Source organism: Camellia sinensis, chromosome 12 (genome assembly GCF_055761805.1).
Source record: "Camellia sinensis isolate YWXY chromosome 12, ASM5576180v1, whole genome shotgun sequence".
Taxonomy (NCBI): domain Eukaryota; kingdom Viridiplantae; phylum Streptophyta; class Magnoliopsida; order Ericales; family Theaceae; genus Camellia; species Camellia sinensis.
The window spans coordinates 72206781-72231854 of NC_138972.1; the positions used below are offsets into that span (position 1 = coordinate 72206781).

At 46.9% G+C, this 25074-nt stretch overlaps 2 protein-coding genes across 2 annotated transcripts in view; one reads left to right on the forward strand and one right to left on the reverse strand.

Annotated features, from left to right (window-relative positions):
- Positions 1 to 25074, forward strand: part of LOC145804561 (uncharacterized) — a 90697-nt gene that overhangs the window by 33115 nt on the left and 32508 nt on the right. The window lies entirely within an intron of this gene.
- On the reverse strand, positions 7597 to 10134 carry LOC145804341 (uncharacterized). Its single transcript, XM_082898027.1, has 4 exons — positions 10129 to 10134; positions 8496 to 9089; positions 8315 to 8413; positions 7597 to 8106 (listed from the first exon to the last, which is right to left on the reverse strand). The coding sequence occupies exons 1-4, from the start codon at positions 10132 to 10134 to the stop codon at positions 7714 to 7716; spliced, it is 1092 nt and encodes a 363-aa protein (XP_082754153.1). The 3' UTR covers positions 7597 to 7713.

Below are 25074 nucleotides of genomic sequence, written 5' to 3' on the forward strand. Positions count from 1 at the left end.
GTTGGGCTGGTTTTTCCGGGAGGAGGTTCCCCGGCATTAACCTTTTCAGACAAGGAGCTACCGCCTGAGGGCACAAGTCATAACAAACCTCTCTATATTTCTGTGGAATGTAGAGATAAGTGGATACCGGTGGTACTTGTTGATACCGGGTCTGCGATTAATGTCTGCCCGACCAGAACGGCATACGCAATCGGGTTGAAACCCGTGGACTTCGTCCCAACCACCCAAGTGATCAGAGCATACGACAATACCAGCAGAGAAGTGATGGGGACTGTTAAAATTCAAACCAAGGTTGGTCCAGGACAACACAATGTCGAATTTCATATCTTGGACGTTCCCGCAACCTTTAACCTACTTTTGGGGCGACCGTGGTTGCACCAGGTCAAAGCAGTCTCTTCCACTCTACATCAAATGCTAAAGTACCCCCACGGGAAAGGGGTAGCAATCGTTTTTGGGAATTCATCAATCCATCCACCGCCGGAAGTGTCCACACCTGTTTTGGAGATCGAGCACGGCACGGAGGATGTGTTTTTGTCGGGGTTCACTTTGGCCGAGGCTCAAGTGGTGCAGAATGTCATGGCTGTGAATGAGGGCATGTACGTTAGTGCTCAATCTATCTACCTCATGAACAAGCTAAAACATACCCCCGGGATGGGATTAGGGAGAAGCGGCCGGAAGGGCGTCTCAGTATTGGCCGAAGTGCCACACAACCCCCACGCCTTTGGACTGGGTTATCTGCCCACCAAAGAGGATTGGGTGAGGAAAGGGAAAGAAATGGCCGGAAGGGCCAGAGCAAAGAAGGCCGGGAAGCCATTTGAGTTAATGCACAGGCCCATCTGGGGTACCCTAAACGGACGCTTTGTCCGGGAGGGGGAAGATTTTCCGTTCTGCGGCTTCCCGGAGCCATGGCTAAACGCGGAGGGGAGGCGCGTGCCTGGTTTTGAAATCTTCTTCGACATACAATTATCTGGGGATGACGTTGCCGAAGCGCAGACAGACCCACCAACTGAGGTTGAGCGATGTGAAACAGTGGATCCTAAGAGCACAGAGCTTGAAATGGGGGTAGCACTGGCGAGTCTACTATCAGATCCTCCGATCGGCCAAGAGTGCTTGGGGGATAACTCTTCGGTTTCTATGATTGGAGATGAAATAGCTGCGGGCTTTCCAGCGCTGATCTTGGATGCATCTATCGCACCTTCTCTCATCTGGCAATATGAAGAAGGCTTTTTATCTAGCAGTTCCGGGTCAGGTAGTGAGCCGGAATCTGATTCTACCGAATCTTCTGCGTCGGAATCAGATTCCAGCTCGACTGAGTCTGAGTCCGGTATTCCTGGGGGTGATAACCCGGATGCCACAGTCCTGTCTAGGTCGTCTTTTTCATTTTCTTTTGAGTCTGTTGTAACAGAGGAATCTGACGGCTTGGAAGTATTTAATGAGAATGGTGTGGATGTGGTTTCCGAGTATTTTTCCGTGCCTTTAATTTATTGCTTAAATCAGGATTTTCAAAATTTTGATGAAAATAGCGAGGAAGAAATTCCCCCAGTTTTGCAACGATTAATTGATCAAGAGCAGGAAAGATTTGTTAAACCTTTAATGGATGAAATCACTACTGTGAATGTTGGTACTGAGAAGGACCCGCGGCTGGTCCAGATCGGGTCCACGTTGTCTTCGGAGGAGCGCGAGCGCTTAGTCGCTTTATTAAAAGATTTCAAAGATGTTTTCGCGTGGTCCTACGAAGACATGCCTGGAATCGATCCTGAGATTGTACAGCACCGGATCCCTCTTGATCCCGAGGCCCGCCCTGTCAAACAGAAACTCAGAAGGATTCGCCCGGACTGGGCCCTCAAGATTAAGGAAGAGGTCACCAAGCAAATTGACGCAGGGTTCCTGCTGGTATCTGAATATCCAACTTGGTTGGCCAACATTGTTCCGGTGCCAAAGAAAGATGGCAGAATTCGGGTCTGTGTAGACTTCAGAGATTTGAACAGGGCCAGTCCGAAGGATGACTTTCCCTTGCCACACATTGACGAATTGGTGGATTTCACGGCAGGACACGCCTTGCTTTCGTTTATGGATGGTTTCTCAGGCTATAATCAGATAGTGATGGCACCCGAAGACCGGGAGAAGACTACGTTCACTACCCCATGGGGTACATATTGTTATAGAGTGATGCCATTCGGGTTGAAAAATGCTGGTGCTACGTATCAACGGGCAGCAACTACAATATTGTATGATATGATCCATAAAGAGGTCGAGGTGTACGTGGACGACATGATTGTCAAGTCCAAAGATAGAGAGGGCCACTACACCGCCTTACAAAAATTCTTTCAAAGGATCAAGGAGTTTCGGCTGCGACTGAATCCCCAGAAATGTACGTTTGGTGTTACAGCAGGGAAGATGCTAGGGTTTCTGATCACACAAAGAGGCATCGAGGTCGACCCTTCCAAAATCAAGGCCATCTTAGAAATGCCACCACCAAGGACTGAAAAGGAGGTGCGAGGCTTTCTGGGTAAAGTGCAATTCATAAGACGGTTTATTTCTAAATTAACCTTGACTTGTGAACCACTTTTTGGTCTCCTGAAGAAAGGAAAGAAATTCCAATGGGACGGCCGATGTCAAGCAGCTTTTGAGCAGATCAAAGAGTATCTACAGAACCCACCCGTGTTGTCGCCGCCTGAGCCGGGGAGACCGTTGATACTGTACCTTTCGGTAACTGAGACTACCATGGGCTGCATGCTCGCGCAGGAGTCAGAAGACAAAGTGGAAAGAGCCATCTACTATCTGAACAAAAAGATGCTGGATTACGAGACCCGCTATACACCGCTGGAGAAGGCTTGTTTGGCCTTGGTATGGGCAACCAGGAAGCTGCGGCACTACCTGTTAGCCCACTCTGTAATGTTGGTTTCGCGTTTGGATCCCATCAAATATCTCTTCGAGAAACCAGCACTTACGGGTAGGCTAGCTCGTTGGCTGCTGTTGCTCTCCGAATTTGATTTGAAGTATGTAACGCGCAAGTCAGTAAAAGGTAGAGCGGTAGCGGAGTTCCTTGCCGACCACCCGGTTGAAGGGGATGAAGCAGTTGAGTATCTATTCCCAGATGAAGCAATTCTGCACGTCGAAGATGAAACCTGGACAATGTACTTTGACGGAGCGTCAAACCAGTATGGGTATGGGATAGGGGTGTTGCTGATAGCGCCTGATGATTCCCGTATCCCTTTAGCATTCAAGCTCCAGTTCAAAGTTTCCAACAATGAAGCAGAGTATGAGGCATGTATTGCTGGCATGGAAGCAGCCCTGGAACTAGGGGCAAGACAGTTGGACGTCATTGGGGACTCGAACCTTGTTGTGTCTCAAGCAAAAGGAGATTGGAAAGTCAAAGAGGAAAGGATGATAATCTACCACCAAACCTTGGATTTGTTAATTCCTCGGTTTGAGAAGCTAAATTTCACCCACCTCGTAAGAGAGAACAACAGGTTTACAGATTCATTAGCAACTCTATCTTCCATGATAGACATCCCGTCCGGAGTCCGGATGCGTCCAGTTATTATTGATCAGAAGTTCGTGCCAGCATACGAGTCGATTTCCGCCATAGATGAGGTTCAAGACGGAAACCCCTGGTATTACGACATCTGGAACTTCTTGGAAAAGGAGACATATCCACTAGGGGCAAATGCCAAGGATAAGAGGGCTGTCAGAAGAATGGCTGCTCAGTTCGTTATCTGCGGAGGAAAGCTGTACAAAAGGGGCCATCTGCGAATGCATAAGCTCTGTGTAGAAGCTGAAGAGTCAAGACGCCTGATGGAAGCCATCCATGGGGGAGAGTGCGGTGCACACATGAATGGAGTGATGCTGGCCAGAAAGATCCTCAGACAGGGCTACTACTGGTCAACCATGGAGGAGGATTGCATTGGTTTTGTTCGGCGATGCCACAAGTGTCAAATTCATGCAAATCGCATGAACATCCCGCCGTCAAAACTGTACAACATGACTTCGCCGTGGCCTTTTTCAGTCTGGGGAATTGACGTGATCGGAGCTGTTACCCCGAAGGGGTCCAACGGGCATGAGTTTATCCTAGTAGCGATAGATTATTTCACAAAGTGGGTCGAGGCCCAATCATACGCGGTGTTGAAGGCGTCGCATGTCGCAAAGTTCATCAGGAACAACATCATCTGTCGCTACGGGGTGCCAAACGAGATAATTTCGGATAATGGTTCCCACTTCAAGAAAGAAGTAATAGACTTGTTGGAGAAATACAATGTGGCTTTTCATAAGTCATCTACATACAGGCCGCAGACCAACGGAGCGGTTGAGGCCGCCAACAAGAACATCAAGCATATACTGCAGAAGATGGTGGGAACCTATCGGGATTGGCCAGACAAGCTGCCATTTGCTCTGTGGGGCTACAGGACTTCAATCAGAACTTCTACTGGAGCAACTCCATATTCATTGGTCTATGGAATGGAGGCTGTTCTACCCATTGAGATTGAGGTTCCGTCGTTACGAGTATTGGCCGAATGCCAGATAGCCGAAGCAGATTGGCAGCAAAGCAGATTCGAAGAACTCATGCTCTTTGATGAAAGAAGACTGAAAGCACTGTACCACATCCAAGGCTATCAACGAAGAATTGCCCGGGCTTTCAACAAGAAGGTTAAGTCCAGGAATCTGAAAGAAGGAGATTTGGTGCTCAAAGATAACCGAGCTCCCATCCACGACCCAAGGGGCAAGTTCAAACCCAATTGGACTGGTCCTTATATCATCAAAGCTATCTGGTCAGGTGGGGCTGTGGTTCTGATGGATCTAGATGGCTTGGAGTTCTCACAACCGATCAATATGGACAAGTTGAAGAAATACCATCCTTGAGAGGCTCGCTAGGCCGAAAACCCGAAAGGGCGACCTAGGCAAAATTCAGAGCACAAAAAATTAGAAAATATAAAAACTGAGCTCGCAAGGTTGAAAACCCGCAAAGGGCGGCCTTGGCAAAAGTTAGAGCGCAAAAGGAGAGTGAAAATACTCGAGTGAACCTGAGCCTGAACTACGTAAGGCTTGATTCCCATCTTTGGGATACGTAGGCAGCTTCACCTTGAAGTTCAGCCATAAACTTTTCCCCGATCAACTCTGTCCATGTTAATCATCTCAGTCATCTTTATCCATCAGCATTTATCGTGATCTCCGGTACAGTGCTGTTCAAACTAGGGGCAACTTTCTGTTGCCGCGACGGTGCAAAGTTACTCAGACAAGGGGCAACTTTCCGTTGCCTTGCGGTGCCGCATTGTTCTTCAGACTAGGGGCAACTTTCCAGTTGCGGGGATCTGGGGTTGTGCATCTCAGTGACAGATTTTCGGCGTGTCCAATTCTGATCCACATCGAAAATAGTTTTGAAAAGTTTTAATAAAAGTTGACTTTGTTCAAATCAATCTTTTTACGACTAAGACCATTTTTGGACCAAAAGTGGAAAATTTTTAGTACCATAACTTTCAATTTCATTGATTTCAAAATAGAGTTCTCCTGCTCTTGCATTACAATCGAGGTTGCTTTTTTTAGTACATTCATAAAGAAAACTTGAAAATGCTAAATGAGCAATAAATTTGAGGCATAGTTGAATCAAGTATCTCTGCGTCCCCTCCCAGAGCTGAACGGAGCATCTGATGCCAAGCTAGGCCCAACCTGTGCCTCCTCATTGAGCCAATCCAAGCACTCATCTGACAAAGTGCAACTGAAAGTTGAAGCAGGGGCCAGGAGCTCTCTAGTCCTCCATGCCGTGGCATATCGGGCAAGTTGTGCACCCCGGACCAGGAAAGCAGCTGGATACTCAATCCCTTCCGGTGGGCAGGTCTGATCATGACCAAACTGACGCAGGAACCGGAACGGAAAATAGAATACGCAGTGGGTTAGACCAACCAATTGGATCCCAATCAGCCGAGACATACTATAGCTCATTGCCGGGAGGTTGAGCCAAGGGCAACGCCAAGCAATGCCGTCTACGGACAAATTGCACATCCAATCGAACCACCACCTTTCGTCAAGAGCATTGACAAGACGCTGCCGAAGGAAGTAGCCTCGAGCTGAATAAGCTGGGCAAGAGTCCACGACCTGCAACTTGTCCATTAACCATACCTAGGGGAGGGATGGAAAATGAGAGAATAAAGAACAGAGAGATGTACGATGAGAGAAAAGTAAGACAAGGGTTTTGTGAGAAAAACCGAGCTGAGGGTCGAGTGATGTGAGCAAATATACATATAAGGTTGGGTGGGAAACATTACCTGCAGCAGCAGTGGACTCCCAGCAAACCTAGTCGCCTCCCGGCGATAGACAGAATCTAAGCCCATCAGTGTCTCGGCCAAGGTCATGGCAATACAACTCTTTCCTTCTCTCAAACCTTGGGCGACTTCAATCAGGCGAATGCTAGCCCCGCCGAAGCCCGAGGAAAGCAGAAAGTGAGACAACAAACATAAGCAGAGGGCGTGTTGCCGGAAACCCTGCCAATAATGGTTGCTGCGGTCACCGGCGTCGGAAAAACGATGGATCAAGCCGAGGATGTCCAGTTCTCCACTACAAATCAGAGATCGAGCGTCATGCGCCGTGAGCCCACACATCCGTCCTAAAGCCTGGGTGTGACCAAAACGGAGCTGAGGCAAGATCACTTCAGAGCACTCAGACTCCATCAAAACCTGGAAATCTTCGAAAGTGGGGCACATCTCTTGGCCGCCGAAGCTAAAAACATGCGTCACTGGATTCCAGAACCTTGTCGCGGCATGGAGAAAAGGGAGATGTAGCGGAGTACGGCTCAGCGTGAATAGTGCATTCAAGCCAAAACCCCGGAAATTCAGCTTTTCCGAGCCATCTAGAGAAGAGATCCAAGATGTGACATTTTCTGCGAGAAACGCCTCCATCTTTGTCTAAAACTAAGATGAAATGAATGTTCCCGTAGTTGAGGCTTTTATAGAAGGAAAAACACTATTCACGCGGACACGTGTCAAAAATCTGGTGGCTGCAGGACTGAATGGCCGGCCAGCTACCTTTTCTGGCTGGCCAGCCATTTACTTTTTACAAAACTGGCCGGCCAGCTGTCTCTCTCCACAAAAATGGCCGGTCGGCTCCCGGAGGTGGCTGGCAATGCCGCAGTGTATCTCCTTGACCCTGTTTTACCCTTCGAGGGAAAGTTCCAAACATTTCCATGCAACGGGGGAGTCAAAGGCCTTCATCTCCCTCCATTTCGGATGCATTCCGATGCCGAGATCGTCAGAAGTACACTTTTTAGTTGTTGAGTTTTTGCTTATCGAGTTGTTGTTTTGCTTATCGAGTTGTTCGTCGAGCGGACGTATTTCGTGTTTCCGAGTCATTGCTCTCTGTTTAAGCAATTTTTGTTAAAATCTTGTTTATTTGCGTTGTTGCATTTTGCTTATCGAGTTGTAAACTTGCTAAAGATTCTGTTATATCTTAGTAAGTTGAGTTGCTTAGTTTGTTGCGTCGGTTCACTACCTGACTTGGTGATTACACAATGCGCATTCCCATTCAATTTCATTTTGTGCGAAATAAATCATGCGATACGATGCTAAAAGTCAAAAGTACAAACACCTTTTCAAAAGCTATTTCATTTCATCATGCTTTACAACAAACAAAGGTACAAGTTTTACAAAAAATAAAGCTGCCTAACAATGTGCAAAGTGCTACAAACTACTAGTAAAAAGAAAAATAAAGCAGGAAATAGCAGCATCAAAGTCCTCGGGAGCGGGAACGAGAAGCACGCCTCATCCTCTTCTGCGGGACAATCTCCGCACCATCATCATCATCTGAGTCGGAGTTGCCATCCTCAGGATCCTCCTCAGCCTCGCCTCTGTTCCCCGAGCCAAAACCGGAGCCTCCCTCCTCAGCAGATGTCTCTGACTGACGGTCGGTAGCCTCCTCCTCCTCCTCATCAGGCTCCACCTCCACAACGTGAGCTCTGCGTCTGTGGACAGGCCCTCCTCGAGCTCCTCGATAAGGCCTAGATGGCCCGGCTCCTCGGGAAGGCCGAGATGACCCCGCCCCCTGAAAAGGCCCAGATGGCCCAGCTCCCCAATGAGGCCCAGGTGGCCTGGCCTGCGGCTGACCGGACCATGAAGGCATCTGAAAACAAAGAGTTCAATTTAAATACATCAGTCCAAATATATACATCAGGTGCAGATACAAGCAAAGGCTACATGAAGTGGGTGCATGTAAATACAGTGTACAAGTGGGGTGTGTGTCAGATGTGCTCTACACAAATAGTCTATCGATGCAGTAGAAATCAGCATGTCATCAGAAGTATGATAAATGCCAGAAAACTGAAGGGTACCTGAATGCCCGCGACAGACAACTGTGCCTCCCTGCGCAGGACCATGCCCTCGAGCGTGGCCACCAGTCCAACCACCTCCTCTATGTACCCTCGCGATGGCTGGAAAAATGAGCTCATAATTGTCAGTGAACAAAAGAGTGTCTAAACATCTGAATGATAAATGAAAAGAAGTGGAGCATACCGGCGGTGAGTCCGGATCAATGGCGTATCGATCACTGGGCATCAGAGGCTCTAGTGGGATCGGGGTCGGAGAGATAGCCCCATACTGCCACGCCATCAACTCAGTAGGCATATCTGGCCATCCGGCATGAGGATGATTCGACGGAGCCGGAGGAACCGGTCTACTCCCACCTCTAGATGTACCAGCCCTGCTAGAAGAAGGGACGTCTGTAGCTCGAGCCCGAGCCTGGTCCGAGGATGACATACCGGCAGGCCTCATCATCGGGATACGAGCTTCCGTCAATGGAGGCATCAAGTATATGTGACGGTAAGTGGCGTAGTCCCCCTCCTCAATATATAGTAAAGCATCAGTACCCAGCATGGCGCCGACTACCTCTGAGTAAGAGAGTCTGTCAGCGGTCCGCATACTAGCTGGGGGTACTGCGGGAATATCCTGAGAAAGATACCCCCATACCTGGCGCAGAAAGCGTTCCCCCAGGAACCATGCCCTGCCAACCGGCCCTTCGAGCAGGACCCTATACTGGGAGATGTCTGATGCTCCGGTATACTGAAGTCGGAGACCATCACCCAGAGACACCCAGGGCTGCCATGTGATCTGCGGATAACAAATGCATAAACCAATCAGAAATCGAGAATATACACAGCAAATCAAAGATGAAAATGAAGAGAACTGAAAGTTCTGAAGTACCTCTGAATGTCGCACAGTGTCGAAGTACTGTCGCAGGCGAATGAGGGTCTCTCGAGGTCTCGGTCGGTGCGGGCCCTCGAATATCAATGAATATGGGGTCACGGGAATCCCTACCACCTCCAGCTCTGGGGCTAATGATGGGAAGTATACATAGACCCATAGCTGAGAAAAACAGTGCAAAATGTAAGTATGAAATGCTGAGAGCAAAATACAGACTGTAAAAGTGCGCTGTGTGTGCAATGTACAAATGACGAAAAGCAAAAATGTAAATCAAGGGGACAGAAAGTACCTCCCAAGCTCTCCAGTAGCCGCCAAGCAAATCGCCCCGCCCGCGGGAGGTCGCGCTCATATAAAAGTAAAGGGTAGCCAGGCCGGCGCCACCCCAATCATATCGATGGACCTGTGATAGGTCGACTAGAGCGCTCAGCAGATATAGCCCGACGGTGTTCCCTCTGTCGGCAAACAGGGTAGTCCCGAAGAGGAACATAAGGAAACCACGGGCGTACTGCTCTGTCTCCTCGGGACTCTCAGGCACCATCTCCGCCCGCCGGAAATGGGAAGAAAACCAACTGTATCGGACTCTCCCTGAAACCCTATCAACAGGTGGGTGAGCCCCCAACAGATACATCCAGGCGGCCTCCCACTCTCCCATATCCTCATCGTAAGGGATGGACCAACCTCCGACGTCTAAGCTGATCAATACAGCAAAGTCAAAAGGGGTCATAGTCATGTCCCCGGTAGCAGAGAAATGAAAGGAATTGGTGGTGTCCCACCATCTCTCTACCAAGGCTGCCATCAGTGTCCTCCTGGCAGGACAACGTGACAACCCGACGCAGAAGGGTCCGAATCCTGCCAAATCTACCAAATCTCGGACGGCCTCCGGGAGCTCAGCATACCAATCCCGCGCGAGGGTAGAACCATACCCCCGCACACTGCGAGAGCAAACCTGCATTCAGAATAAATACATGTGTCAACAAATGAAATAAATGGGCTGTGCGCCAATGAGATGAATGGGCTGTGTGCCAATGAGATGAAGTGGGCTGTATGCCGATGAAGTGAAATAAACTACATGCCAATCTACCTGGGCTGCGTGTTCAGAAAATTTGAAATTTGGGCTGCGTGTTCAACTTTCAGTTAAATTGTGGGCTGCGTGTTCACTATCTACCTGGGCTGCGTGTTCAGAAAATTTGAAATTTGGGCTGCGTGTTCAACTTTCAGTTAAATTGTGGGCTGCGTGTTCACTATCTACCTGGGCTGCGTGTTCAGAAAATTTGAAATTTGGGCTGTGTGTTCAACTTTCAGTTAAATTGTGGGCTGCGTGTTCAGAAAATTTGAAATTTGGGCTGCGTGTTCAACTTTTAGTTAAATTGTGGGCTGCGTGTTCACTATCTACCTGGGCTGCGTGTTCAGAAAATTTGAAATTTGGGCTGCGTGTTCAACTTTCAGTTAAATTGTGGGCTGCGTGTTCAGAAAATTTGAAATTTGGGCTGCGTGTTCAACTTTCAGTTAAATTGTGGGCTGCGTGTTCACTATCTATCTGGGCTGCGTGTTCAGAAAATTTAAAGTTTGGGCTGCGTGTTCAACTTTCAGTTAAAGTGTGGGCTGCGTGTTCACTATCTATCTGGGCTGCATGTTCAGAAAATTTAAAGTGTGGGCTGTGTGTTCACTTTCGAATTCGGATTGTGTGTTCGACAAATCAGTGTTTGAGCCGTGTGTTCTAATGTGGGCTGTGTGTTCGCAATTAATTAATGAGCCGAGTGTTCAGAAATTCAAGGGTTGAAACTACATGTTCAGGATGTAAGCAAAGTACTATGTCATAAGCTAAACTGCATGTTCAAGCATGGCAAAGGTGCGAAATGTAAAATACAGAAGATGAGGTAAATACCTCTCGGGCCTCGTGAGAGAGATGCTGCTCCGGCTCTCTGAGAAGCAGATCCCCGGGTGCTCGCTCGTCAAAGCTGGTGAAGTGACGGAAGACAGCACGAGGGAGGACGTGTGCTGCCGGACGGTCCCTCCCGGGAATAAAAGGTCGGGTCCTCGGGGGTAGAGTCATGGGATCGAAATCATCTCCGGCACCTGGAAAACCTCCACCGTGGGGAGAATTGCCCGCCATTTTCAAAAATCTGCAAAAGGGGAGCAAAAATGAGCAAAATGAGCAAAAATTGGAAAAAGTCAACAAAAGTCAACTCCCGAGAAAATATTCCAAATATTAAGACAAACTTACCTCAAGTGGTGAAAATGCAAAAAGAAGCTTCGAAGTCGGAATTTAATCGCTTCAAAGTGCTCGAAACTGAGTGTTTTTATGGAAACAATTTGTGCGGGGCGTTGGAAAACGCGCGTGAAACTCAAATCTGGAGAGAAAAGTGTTGAAAGAGGCAAGAAAAGGAGGGGGGCTCGGCTGCCTTTTATAAGCCTCAAGTCTTGGTTGAAGAGGCATGGCAAAAGGAGGGAAAAAGACCAAAATAGCCCCGGAAAAAGCACATGGCCGGCCGGCCCCTGTTTCTAGCCGGCCAGCTATCAGCTTTTTGCAGAAATGGCCGGCCAGCCATTAGCTTTATTGGAAAATGGTTGGCCACCTCCCCTTGGGAAGATAAACGGCCGGCCATGTTCCTCACATGCTCACCTAGCTCTCTGCAAATTTTGAGGAAGATCGGAGTTCCCGGGACCCGAAAAAGTTCAAGAAAAGTACACTTCCGGTCGCGAAATAGCTCCGTCGGGACTTCGGTTTCAAGTTCTGACATGTGTCTCATCATCATTCATCAAAATCAAAGTATATCCTTTTTGAATAAGTTGTAACCCTTCAAGGAAGCGGATTGGGGGCCATGATCGAGTTACCTTCGCCGAAACACGCATTTCCGTACTCGTTGTTTCATGACAAATGGCACCCTGATTCATGCTCATTTTGTACTTTCATGCACATAACTTGCATTCTCATGAGCATACTTGTCTTGTCATGCACATTTCTTGTTATTGGCATACCTCCATGTTTGAGCATGCGTTGTCACGCCTATTCCATTCTTGCATTACGATGCATTCACTCACCGACGCTGCGTGTGTCGAACTTTCGAAATCACATTAAATACATGTTGGTAGCATGTTGTACTTGTTGCAATTTCTCTTTTGCAGGCACGATATTGTATGTACGGTTCAATTGAGGCTGGTGCGACCAGACGAATCGCGCAGGTATCGTATCTTCTCCGTGTGAGACGTGGCGGGGATTGAATAATCCTCCGCATTCTTAACTGCATGAAATGTAGTTGTTGCTTTGCATTCTTGCTTAAAACTGTTGCATCTATTTGCGAATACTTGCTTCATTACAGCTCGCTGCATTTATATGATCATTGGATTACCTTCGGCTTCTTGCATATCATTTGCATTTTGCCCCCTGCCTGCGGGCATGCCTGCGGGCACATTTCTGTTTATCCTGTATGTTTGTCTAAGTCTTCGGCCTTGTCAAAAATGGGTCGTCTCTGGGCTTTGACATTCACTCCCGTCACTTGTGACTTCCGAGTTCTGTCAAAGAGGGGCAACTGTAGACACCCCATTTTTGACCGACCTTAAGACTCAGACGTCACCGATTGAGCACTTGGTGATGTTGCATAGTGTGCTTGTTCAGAAATCTCAGAGTCGCGGCCGTGAGCCCTGCCTCCGGACTTCCGAACCCTCTTCTGTGCCTTGTCTCGGTTTGCGAACCAGACTCGGTTTTCTTTGTTTCTTTTCCTGAGGGGAGGGAGAGGTCCCGTAGACCATCTCTTATTGTCCGTAGGCTACATTTTGTGGCCGTAGGCCATTTTGCCCATTTCGGAGTCCGGTTCCCGGTTTTCGGAGCCGTCAGGCCGTGTGCCTCGGTTCGGGACCGCTTAACCATCTCCTATTGCTCTGATTTTTTGGCATACATCTTATTTCATCCCTTTTGAGGGACACTGGGGGCTGAGAAACCCACTTCGTGGCCGAATGCCACTTTCGGTGTTTAACAGCCCATTTTCGGGACCCCGAACTGCGTGTTTTGGCCCCGGAACATTCGTTTTGCAACGGTTTTCGTTCATTTTTGGCAGGTAACTCTGTTTTATCACCGGGGAGGTCACTGAAGGGTGGGAGGCCAGCAATTGTTGCAGCAACCAGTTATCTCTCCTCCAGAGCCCCCCGGCGCCCGTTTTTCCAACTTCCGGGCTAATGTTGAACACCTTGGAGTTAATGTTGCCAACTTTCAACCACATATCTGTGATCTACACACATGAGAGGCCACTAAAAGTTGGTGGCCGGCCATTAAGGTTACCTGACCCTTTTGACCCCTTTCTTCCGGGCTAATGTTGAACCCCTTGGACCATTTTTCTTGAACTTTGAACCACATATCTGTGATGTACACACATGAGAGGCCACTAAAAGTTCATGGCCGGCCATTAATTCAAATTGACCCTTTTGAACCCCCCTTTCCGAGCTAATGTTGAACCCCTTGGGCCCACTTTCTTGGACTTTTAACCACATGGTTGTGTTGTACACACATAGGGGTACCTCTCCAGTAGCTGGCCGGCCAGAAAATCTCATTGAACCTTTTGACCCCTAGCCGGCCGGCTAGGGGGTGTGGCCGGCCGGCCACCTGCAACAAAAATGATAGGCCGGCCGTGTTCCTTGCACTGTGCACTTTACAGCTGTGGGGCAATATCCCCCAGACAAGATATTTATCCGGGGGATATTTTGTGGGGGAGTTTTACTCTCCTTTTCCCCCACCTTTACACCCCTTCTTTGGCCTATATAGCAAGTAAGCCTTGTAGTGTTTGAGGGTTAGAAAAATTCTCCTTCAAGTCTTCATAGCCAACTCCATCTTCATCCTTCTCAATTCTTGAAAAAACCCTAAGTCCCTAACCGTCATTCCTTCTACACCACCAAGCTCTACCACCACCACCTCATTTCCAGCAACAAGGAAGGTTTCTCAAAGGCTTAAGAAGCTGCAAATTCATCCAAGAAGCAACAAAAGTTTGAGTCTTCAAGGGTGAGTAACACTTTTACCCTTTTGACCCTTTTTCTTGATCTATTTGTAAGCCCCACTTCCTTTTTGTTTCAAGCTCCGGTCCTAACTGAAAAGGGCCATCTTTTGAGCTCATATTCACTTTTCATTAAGGGCTCAACCCTGTTTGAGCCCTCCATGACACACTTGCTTCATTGATCCTCTTGTATGTCATAGTTTTGCATGCTATTTTTGGTCCATGAGAAATCTGTTTTCGAGCATGTTGTAAACTGATATTAGGCTTATTTTGAGCCCCTCTTCAACATCAAAGAAGGGCTCAACATTGTTTGGTGCTTCCATGTGTCACTTATAGTTATATCCCTTATTTGGCCCATTTTTGCATAAATTGGTAGCCCTCTTTGCTTCTGTTTTTGGACCTTGGTCCGAACTGAAAGTGGCCTTATTTTGCCCTATACTTCATGTTTCATTAACACTTGTTTTCTGTTTGGTGATTATTTTGTATACTTCATGTTATAACACCTTTTGAGCCTAGTTTTGCATCACATTTTTAGCATATTTGTATACTGATTTTGAGGCTTCCATATGCTGTAAATGTTCATATTTTTGGTCCATCTTCAGTGTTGTAGAAGGAAATTTTTCAGTTTGGGTTTTTCTTATACCACTTGCTTCATTACCCCTCTTTTGGCCCCTATTCTTGCATGCTATTTTTCCCTTACCTATGCTTGCTGTTTGGCCATGTTTATAACTGTGAAAGTGCATCTTTTGGGACTGTCTAGCTTCTGTCTTTGCATTGCGTGTCCATATTGTGCATGTTTGGCATGGCTATAGGCCATTTCGGGTGCCTAATGTTGCATTTCGGGACAATTCCTTGCATTTGGTGTCATTTCGCTTCATTTCGGGACTGTTTTCCCCCATATTTTGTTGCTGAAATTCTGTTAGAATGCTTGCATATCATTTCCATGTCATTCCATTGCATTTTGCCATTGTCTCGGTTTGCGTGCCCGTGTGCACGCATTTCGAGGCACTCCATTTTTATCCGCTGGCATCCCATGTGAGTGTGGCTGAGGCTCACTCATGTTGGTATAAGCCCATTTATCATTTCCATGTCATTCCATTGCATTTTGCCATTGCCTTGGTTTGCGTGCCCGTGTGCACGCATTTCGAGGCACTTCTTTTTTATCCGCCGGCATCCCATGTGAGTGTGGCTGAGGCTCACTCATGTTGGTATAAGCCCATTTATCATTTCCATGTCATTCCATTGCATTTTGCCATTGCCTCGGTTTGCGTGCCCGTGTGCACGCATTTCGAGGCACTCCATTTTTATCCGCCGGCATCCCATGTGAGTGTGGCTGAGGCTCACTCATGTTGGTATAAGCCCATTTATCATTTCCATGTCATTCCATCGCATTTTGCCATTGCCTCGGTTTGCGTGCCCGTGTGCACGCATTTCGAGGCACTTCTTTTTTATCCGCCGGCATCCCATGTGAGTGTGGCTGAGGCTCACTCATGTTGGTATAAGCCCATTTATCATTTCCATGTCATTCCATTGCATTTTGCCATTGCCTCGGTTTGCGTGCCCGTGTGCACGCATTTCGAGGCACTCCATTTTTATCCGTTGGCATCCCATGTGAGTGTGGCTGAGGCTCACTCATGTTGGTATAAGCCCATTTATCATTTCCATGTCATTCCATTGCATTTTGCCATTGCCTCAGTTTGCGTGCCCGTGTGCACGCATTTTGAGGCACTCCATTTTTATCCGCCGGCATCCCATGTGAGTGTGGCTGAGGCTCACTCATGTTGGTATAAGCCCATTTATCATTTCCATGTCATTCCATTGCATTTTGCCATTGCCTCGGTTTGCGTGCCCGTGTGCACGCATTTCGAGGCACTTCTTTTTTATCCGTCGGCATCCCATGTGAGTGTGGCTGAGGCTCACTCATGTTGGTATAAGCCCATTTATCATTTCCATGTCATTCTATTGCATTTTGCCATTGCCTCGGTTTGCGTGCCCGTGTGCACGCATTTCGAGGCACTCCATTTTTATCCGCCGGCATCCCATGTGAGTGTGGCTGAGGCTCACTCATGTTGGTATAAGCCCATTTATCATTTCCATGTCATTCCATTGCATTTTGCTATTGCCTCGGTTTGCGTGCCCGTGTGCACGCATTTCGAGACACTCCATTTTTATCCGCTGGCATCCCATGTGAGTGTGGCTGAGGCTCACTCATGTTGGTATAAGCCCATTTATCATTTCCATGTCATTCCATTGCATTTTGCCATTGCCTCAGTTTGCGTGCCCGTGTGCACGCATTTCGAGGCACTCCATTTTTATCCGCCGGCATCCCATGTGAGTGTGGCTGAGGCTCACTCATGTTGGTATAAGCCCATTTATCATTTTCATGTCATTCCATTGCATTTTGCCATTGCCTCGGTTTGCGTGCCCGTGTGCACGCATTTCGAGGCACTCCATTTTTATCCGCCGGCATCCCATGTGAGTGTGGCTGAGGCTCACTCATGTTGGTATAAGCCCATTTATCATTTCTATGTCATTCCATTGCATTTTGCCATTGCCTCGGTTTGCATGCCCGTGTGCACGCATTTCGAGGCACTCTATTTTTATCCGCTGGCATCCCATGTGAGTGTGGCTGAGGCTCACTCATGTTAGTATAAGCCCATTTATCATTTCCATGTCATTCCATTGCATTTTGCCATTGCCTCGGTTTGCGTGCCCGTGTGCACGCATTTCGAGACACTCCATTTTTATCCGCCGGCATCCCATGTGAGTATGGCTGAGGCTCACTCATGTTGGTATAAGCCCATTTATCATTTCCATGTCATTCCATTGCATTTTGCCATTGCCTCGGTTTGCGTGCCCGTGTGCACGCATTTCGAGGCACTTCTTTTTTTATCCGCCGGCATCCCATGTGAGTGTGTCTGAGGCTCACTCATGTTGGTATAAGCCCATTTGTCATTTCCATGTCATTATATTGCATTTATCATCGCCTCGGTTTGCGTGCCCGTGTGCACGCACTTCGAGGCACCTCATCTTCATTGCATTTATCATCGCCTCGATTTGCGTGCCCGTGTGCCCGCACTTCGAGGCACCTCATTTTCATAGCATTGTGCATACTAGGTTGTATCTTAGACTGCATTCTGTCATTTTCTCGGTTTGCGTGCCTGTGTGCACGCATTTCGAGGCATGTCATTCCATAGCATTCTGTGTATGTTAGGATTGTATATTAGTTGCATTTCATGCATATCATGCATATTGCATCGTGTCCGGAATAGGAGTTAGCCCGGACCCGGGAAACGAGGTACATTTCGTACTCCGAGTGACGGAATGTGTCTCAATTTCCCAGTCACCAACACTCCGGATTATCCATGATGGAGTTAGGTTTTAGCTGTAATTTCATGTGCATTCATCCTATATTGAGTTGTGCATTTCGACCCCTCGGCCATCATGCCTCAGTATGCGTGATTGGTGGCACGAGGATCGAGACATGCATATATCTGTGCAAATACATTGCTATGCCCCTTTCCTGCTCTCTGTTGCAGCAAACCGAAGAATCAGCAACCTTTCGGGACTTGGCATGCATTTCAAGAACAGGTGTGAACAGAGGCTAATTGGGGCATTCCGGTGGATTTCTGCGCAAGACAACCCAGACATGCATCATCCGCCAGAAGCAAGGCAGTCCTTGGCTTGCACGCCAGTTTTATTTACTTTCGTAGTTAATTTGTTAATTAATTAGAATTTTGTAATATTTTGGACTGTAATATTCTTTTATTCGGGACTGTAATATTTGGACTGTATATTTATTCGGACCTTCCGAGTGAGGGCACAACTGTAATAAGTGTGGGTGAGTGTGATGTATGTCTTCCAACCCCACGTCTTTCTCCCTTTTATTTATCCGCTTATGATGGTTAGATTAGGGCATGTTTAAATTAGCATACAGTATGACAGCATGTTTGCATTCATTCATCTGTACTGCATGCACCGAGCTCGGCGCATCATACTAACTGCATTGCATTTCCAATTTCAAAATTGAGTACATGATAGTTGTAGCATTTCATATACCATTTTAGAATAGCCGAGCTTGCTATAGTTGCATTTTGCATGTGTTGCATTAAGCATTTCTGTATACTTAGGATCACGCATGATTTCTAATGTAGTTTCTATTTTGGCTTGGAGTACCCGGTAAGTTTTACGCTTTAGCATCCTTGCATGCGTGTGAGTGCTGCCATGAATAGCATGTTTACCATGAGGCTATGTGCTTATCTGATATAACTGTCTGAATGCCTGTGGGTGAAGGTCGGGTTATTTGAATTGGAATAAATCATCAAATGTTTCAAGCCTACCTGCGGGTAGCAAACCATTTTCAAAAACAAACATGAAATGTTTCGTTCCAAATCAGGCGACCCGGTCTATATTTGTATGCTGTGCGCATCACATAGTAACATAGGCTAATAAACCGGAATAAGAGCACACAATGTTTTCAAAAATTGATATCATGGTTAGTAGAGGCCGGTCTATGACCGGGCGAGCGGGGGTGCTCACGAAGTGACCTTCCCCAATCGTACCCAAGTTCCCGAGCCGAGGCAACTTTGGTGATGACGGACACGTGGCCTTTTGGCACCGAGTCAGGGTTTCCTAAATTTCCCAAAATAAAATATTTAGGTGGCGACTCTGTATCTGGCAAAGCAGTCCATGTTTGGCACTACTTTTTCAAAAATCTGTTTCTCAAAACGGTTTGCCGGATTTGGACTCTTTGGTTCAGATTAGGAACCGCAACATTTAAGAGTCCTGAGCTGTAGTGACCCCAAAATGAACAGAACGGGAGCTAATCCTCCCGGGGCGTTCGGGGGACGTCTACATGGAGAAATTAGGGTTGAAAGTTAGGAGGAAGAAGAAGAAGAGAGAACTTTTGTATATATTGAAAACCAAAAAATTTCCTCAACTTTACATCACTCAAATATATATAAAAAACCTAAAGTAGCAATATGACCATCGTACCCTCAACTTAAGTAAATATTAACAAGAGAACAAAAATAACTAAAAGAACTATTCTAACACTCCCCCTCAAGCTGGAGCATAGAGATCGAACATGCCCAGCTTGGCAGACAAACGAAGAAATGAAGGCCGAGCCAAAGGTTTGGTGAGAATATCACCCAATTGATCCTTAGAACGAACATAAGGAGTCACCAGTTGCTTGCGGAGTACGAGATCACGAATAAAATGGCAATCAACTTCGATATGTTTGCTGCGTTCATGAAACACAGGGTTATTGGCAATGAAGATAGCAGCCTGATTGTCATAAAACATGCGCATAAGAGTGGAAACAGAAAAGCCAAAATCTTGGAGAAGAGACTGAACCCAGAGCATCTCAGAAGCAGTATGAGCCATGGCGCGATATTCAGCCTCGGCACTAGAACGAGCAACGACGGTCTGTTTCTTGCTACGCCAAGTGATAAGATTACCACCAACAAAGGTACAATAGCCTGAGGTGGAACGGCGGTCAGTCGTATTACCAGCCCAATCAGTATCACTGAAGCCAGCGACAGACAATGAGGAAGATGGGCGATAGAGCAACCCCTGACCTGGAGCACGCTTTAAGTATTGCAAGATACGACATACAGCCACAAAATGGGGTTGGCGGGGAGCATGCATAAACTGACTGACCACACCCACAGCATAGGTAATATCTGGACGAGTGACAGTGAGATATATTAACTTGTCAACCAACCGACGATAACGACCAATATCAGGAAAGAAGTCGCCAGTGTCACCAGCAAGCTTGACACTAGAATCCATGGGAGTATCACTGGGGCGAGTGCCTAAGAGACCAGTCTCAGTAAGAAGATCAAGAACATACTTCCGTTGAGAAAGAAACAAGCCCTGAGAAGAACGGGCAACTTCAATCCCAAGAAAATACCGAAGATGGCCCAAGTCTTTGGTGTGAAATTGTTGTCCCAAATACTGCTTCAAAGCAGCAATACCATTGGAGTCACTCCCTGAAATGATGATGTCATCCACATAGACAATAAGAACAATACTCCCAGTAGACGAGTGGCGAACAAAAACAGAGTGATCAAAAGTGGAACGGTGAAAGCCATAGGCAAGCACAACAGCACTGAAGCGATCAAACCAGGCACGAGGGGACTGCTTAAGACCATACAAGGCCTTCCGCAATCGACAAACAAGATGCTTTTGGCCGGGAACAACATAGCGAGGGGCTGATCCATATAGACCTCCTCGTGGAGAAAAGCATTCTTGATATCCAGTTGATATAAAGGCCAAGACTGATTAACTACAACAGAGAGAAGAATCCGAACAGAGTTAAGACGGGCCACAGGAGAAAAGGTCTCCAAGTAATCAACACCATAGGTTTGGGTGTAGCCTTTAGCTACCAGGCGAGCCTTAAGTCGCTCAACAGTTCCATTAGGAAGATACTTAACAGTATAAATCCAACAACAACCCACAATAGATTTGCCAGATGGCAGAGGGGTAAGGTCCCAGGTCTGATTTTGATGAAGAGCATGCATTTCCTCATCCATGGCAAACTTCCAACTAGAGATGGACATAGCCTCAAGATAGGTGCGAGGAATGGAAATACTCGACAAGCTACAAGCAAAAGAGTGAAGACCAGGAGAGAGGCGATCATAAGAAACGAAATGAGTAATAGGATGTTGAGTGTAAGTGCATTTACCTTTGCGGAGGGCAATAGGAAGGTCATCAGATGGTAGAGCAGCAGGTGGAACAGGGGCCTCAGATGAAGGAGATGAACTGGTCGGGCCATAAGACATAATGCGACGAGCTTGAGACCGTTGATAAACCTGCAAAGGAGGGGTAGAAGTGAGAGGAGAGGGAGAGGATAGAGGAGTGGATGTGGAAGGAGCATAAGAGGGAAGAGTATGAGCGAGAGAGGCTGGCTCCCCCTCACGAGAAGAGAGAAGATCAGTAGATAACTGTTGCCCAGAGGAAGAAAAAAACGGAGTAGACTCAAAAAACGTTACATCAGCACTGACAAAGTAGCGACGAGACTTAAGATGATTACACCGGTACCCTTTTTGAGTGCGGAATAACCTAAGAACACACACTTGCGTGCACGAGGAGATATATAGCGATCCCGGGTTTACCCTTGTTACAGTGATCCGGACATGTGTCCGTAGATGTTGGTAGTTGTTTATTATCTTATTTGCATCCTCTTTACTTCATATTTGAGTTATGGGATGTGTTGGGTGGGTTTGTTTCAGGTTGGTTGAGTTTAGAAACCAAAACTAGTTGCCCAGATTTTTGGCCTGTCCGCTCGAGCGGAGATGTTGGCACTCGAGCGGGGAATACACCCATCCAGTATTTGTTGTGCAGTGTTGTACGCTCGAGCGTAGGGTTGGGAGCTCGAGCGGAGGTCTGGTTCTGCAAAAGTGCTGAGCGAGTGCATTCTGCGCTCGAGCGGGAGGTTGGCCGCTCGAGCGTAAGTCTGTGAGAGGCCGCTCGAGCGGGGTGTTTTACGCTCGAGCGTAGACCTGGGTTGAAGTCCCGAATTTGTGCCTTTTCAAATCACTTTTTGCTTTCTCTTCTCTCTCTTACTTTTCCAAAAAAGCCATTTTCAGAGCTTCTCACTCTAAATCGGCCCTTCTCTCTTAGATTTGATCTAGTAAGGATCGTTTATTCACCTTTTGTCTTCACAAAAGTTGTGTTGATCGTCGAGAGCTTCCTTTTGATCTGATAATTTCGAGGTTTGGAGCATTTTGGTTTTGGTCTTCATCTCCTTTGAGGCTCCGGGTTTGAGGTAGGGATATCCTACTCCTCTCTATGAATTTTGTCTTTAAATTTTGGTAATTTGAGATGTTGGGGTTGGTTTGGTAATTTTGAGAAAGTTAGGGGCTTTTGTGTAATATTACAAAGGTTGGGGTTTTATTCATAATAAACCTAGATGCATGTTTGGCTTAGAGAAATGGAATGAATGTTAAATCATTGATGAAAATGGGACCTAAGGGTTGAATTGGTAATTACGGAATTGACCTAATTACATTGTTGAATTAATTGGGATGATTAATTGGGAAATGAGGAAATGTAATGTTGATTGAATATCCATTGTGCATTTATTTTCTGTTTAGAAATAACTGCTTTGGGCTATCGGTGGAGGATAGTCGTGATTGTTGTAGACAATGCATGATGATTAGGCAAACTGAAACTAATCAATGGAATGTGTCATGGAATTTGACGATTGATAGAATACATTAATTGTATGTATTGAGTGCTTGTATATAGAACCAATGTGTTTGTATACGTTATGTGTAGAGGAGGAGATGGGGGATGTACTCCGCGGTTTAGGGGAAGATAAGGGATGTACCTCTAAACCGGATAGTGTTGGGAGAAGATAGGGGATGAACTCCGTAGACAGAGCTCATATGCTTGTCTAGAAAAGGGAAGATAGAGCTCATATGCTTATCTTTGTGAAGTGTGGATATAGCTTATATGCTTATCTGTGGATATTGTTATTATACATATCTGTTATAGAGTGTGGATATAGCTTATATGCTTATCTGTGGATATTGTTGTTATACATATCTGTTGGGAATGTGGGTAGTGCGTATATGCCTATCTGTTGAAAAGGGGAAAATGAAAAGTAAGTTGGACTCTTAAGTCGTATGACATAAATGTGTGATTTATGTGAATGTATCAGTGTTGGCCATCTATCAATTGCTAAGGTTTTAGTCATGATTCATGGTTGGTTTAGTGTATTTCTACTGGGCTGTGGCTCACCCTATATGGGAATATCATTTTCAGGTACAGGAAGCATGCCACCTCCAAGGACATAGCTTGGGAGGCTTGAGGCGGACACACTGGTGTCGATTTACTTTTTGATGTATTACATGTAAATACAAGCCAAGGGCTTAATGTGTACGAGTTAGTACTCTTTTGATGTAACCAAGTGTTAACTTGGAAAGCTGTAAGCCTGTAAGGCATTTGCTTTTGTTGTTAACATGTAATACTTTTGTAATAGAATTCTGATATATGAGAGAATATGGAATATTTTGAGTATCAATGCATGTCTTATTTAATGGGTTTGTTGCTGTTATTTTGAGGGCGTTACAACTTGGTATCAAAGCGTACCGGGTTCGAATACTTTGGGTACGTGGGAAGTGATTAGTATCACAATGGGTTTGTCTCGCTTGGTAGAGACTTAGATGTAGTATCACATGCTATGTGTTTGATTGATAACATGCTTATGTGTTTATCTGGGTATGGGATTTAATTTCTAGGATGTTGATTGGATCCTTGGGTTTCTGGGAGTCTTGTTGGAAAGGCACTTGATCAATGCTATTTCTAACCGGAACTCTAGTAACGCCTCGGGACTATCATTATCCGGAAATGAAATTCGTAAGTGCTTATGTGTTTATGTGCTTATGTGGAGTGAATTAAAATTGTCCATGCATTAGGACGTGAGTGTTTAGTTTCGGCACATTTGTGAATGTGCTAATGTTCTGTGTTACCTTTATTAGGATGTCAGGACGAGGAAGAGGTGCTAGGCGTGGTAGACCTGCGAGGCAGGAAGTACCGTTACAGGGTGAGATTCCGGCAGTGCAGGAGGGAGTTGGCCAGGCCAATGTGGCCGAGCCAGTGGGTCAGCAGGCTATGGGTGCCTTGGCTAGAGAGATAGCAGGAGCTTTGGGTATTCTTAGAGCTGGGAATCAGGCCGCTGAGGCAGGGCCTTCTTTCTTGAAGAGGGAGTTCTTCCGGTCTAATCCGGATGAGTTTGTCGGGGATCCGAAGGAGCCACTGAAGGCTGATGAGTGGCTAGAGGAAATGAGTAAGATGTTCGAGATGCTTGGCATCGAGGACGGAGCACTGAAAGTGACCTTGGCATCTTTCCAACTGAAGGGAGATGCGGGTCAGTGGTGGAAGTATGAGAAGGCTCGTGTTGGTGGTACTTGGGAGGCGTTTGTGAATGCTTTTCAGGAGAGGTTTTTGTCTGCAGCAGCTAGGGAGAAGCTGAGGGATCAGTTCAGCCGGCTTAATCAGCAGGGCTTGTCAGTGGCCGAGTTTGAGGCTACCTTTACTAGTCTGTCCAGGTTCGCACCGGAACTGGTGGCGTCTGAGGAACGCCGTTGCTATGAGTTTGAGCGGAAGTTGAGGCGGGGCCTCAAGCTGAGAGTTGGTGGGTCTTACATCCGGGAATATAGACACCTGGTAGATGCAGCTGCTCATATGGAGATTATGATGCAGGAGGAGGATGAGGGGCAGAGAGGCTCCAAGAGGAACCAAGATGGCCAGGGTGATGGCAGGAGGCAGAGGGGTTCTAACCCTCAGCAGTCACAGGGGGGTGTTGCTAGATCAACCTTCCCAGTGCCGAGTGCAGGCTCCGAGAGAGGTGGTCAGGGAGAGTTTACTTGTTACAAGTGTGGCCAGTTGGGTCACAAGGTTTCTGTTTGCCCGCTGAAGGGTGGAGGTCAGAGAGCTGCTTCTTCTTCAGCTAGACCGCAGAGTCAGAGTTTGGGCAGGGGGCAGCCCTTGTCTTGTTATCAGTGTGGACAGCCTGGGCACCTGAAGAGGTTTTGCCCGCAGTTGAGTGCCACTTCGGGAGCGTCTGGTTCTAGGCAGACGCAGGGTTTTCAGCCAACTCAGTCTGTGCAGGCCTCGAGGGCCAATCCGGGAGCTTCATCATCCCAGTCAGTGCAGCAGTCTTTTGCTCCGAGAGGTGAGCAGGTAGACCAGGGGCCTACGGGGCGCGTGTATGTTGTTACCGCGCAGGATTTAGTACCAGCTCCATCAGTAGTGAGAGGTACTTTTTTGTTTTGCAACTCGGTTGCTAATGTGTTGATAGACACGGGTGCATCTCATTCTTTTGTATCTGCTGCATTTGCATCTGTTTTGGAATTGGAGTTAGCACAGTTAGCATCTCCTATCTGTGTGGTATCGCCTTT

What these genes read in the sequence shown, in the direction of transcription:
- LOC145804341 (XM_082898027.1), bottom strand. An exon ending in TTGATCCGGACTCACCGCCG is followed by an intron (nt 8,414 to 8,495) that starts GTATGCTCCACT and finishes TCATTTTTCCAG; the next exon opens with CCATCGCGAGGGTACATAGA. An exon ending in TGTCTGTCGCGGGCATTCAG is followed by an intron (nt 8,107 to 8,314) that starts GTACCCTTCAGT and finishes CTTTGTTTTCAG; the next exon opens with ATGCCTTCATGGTCCGGTCA.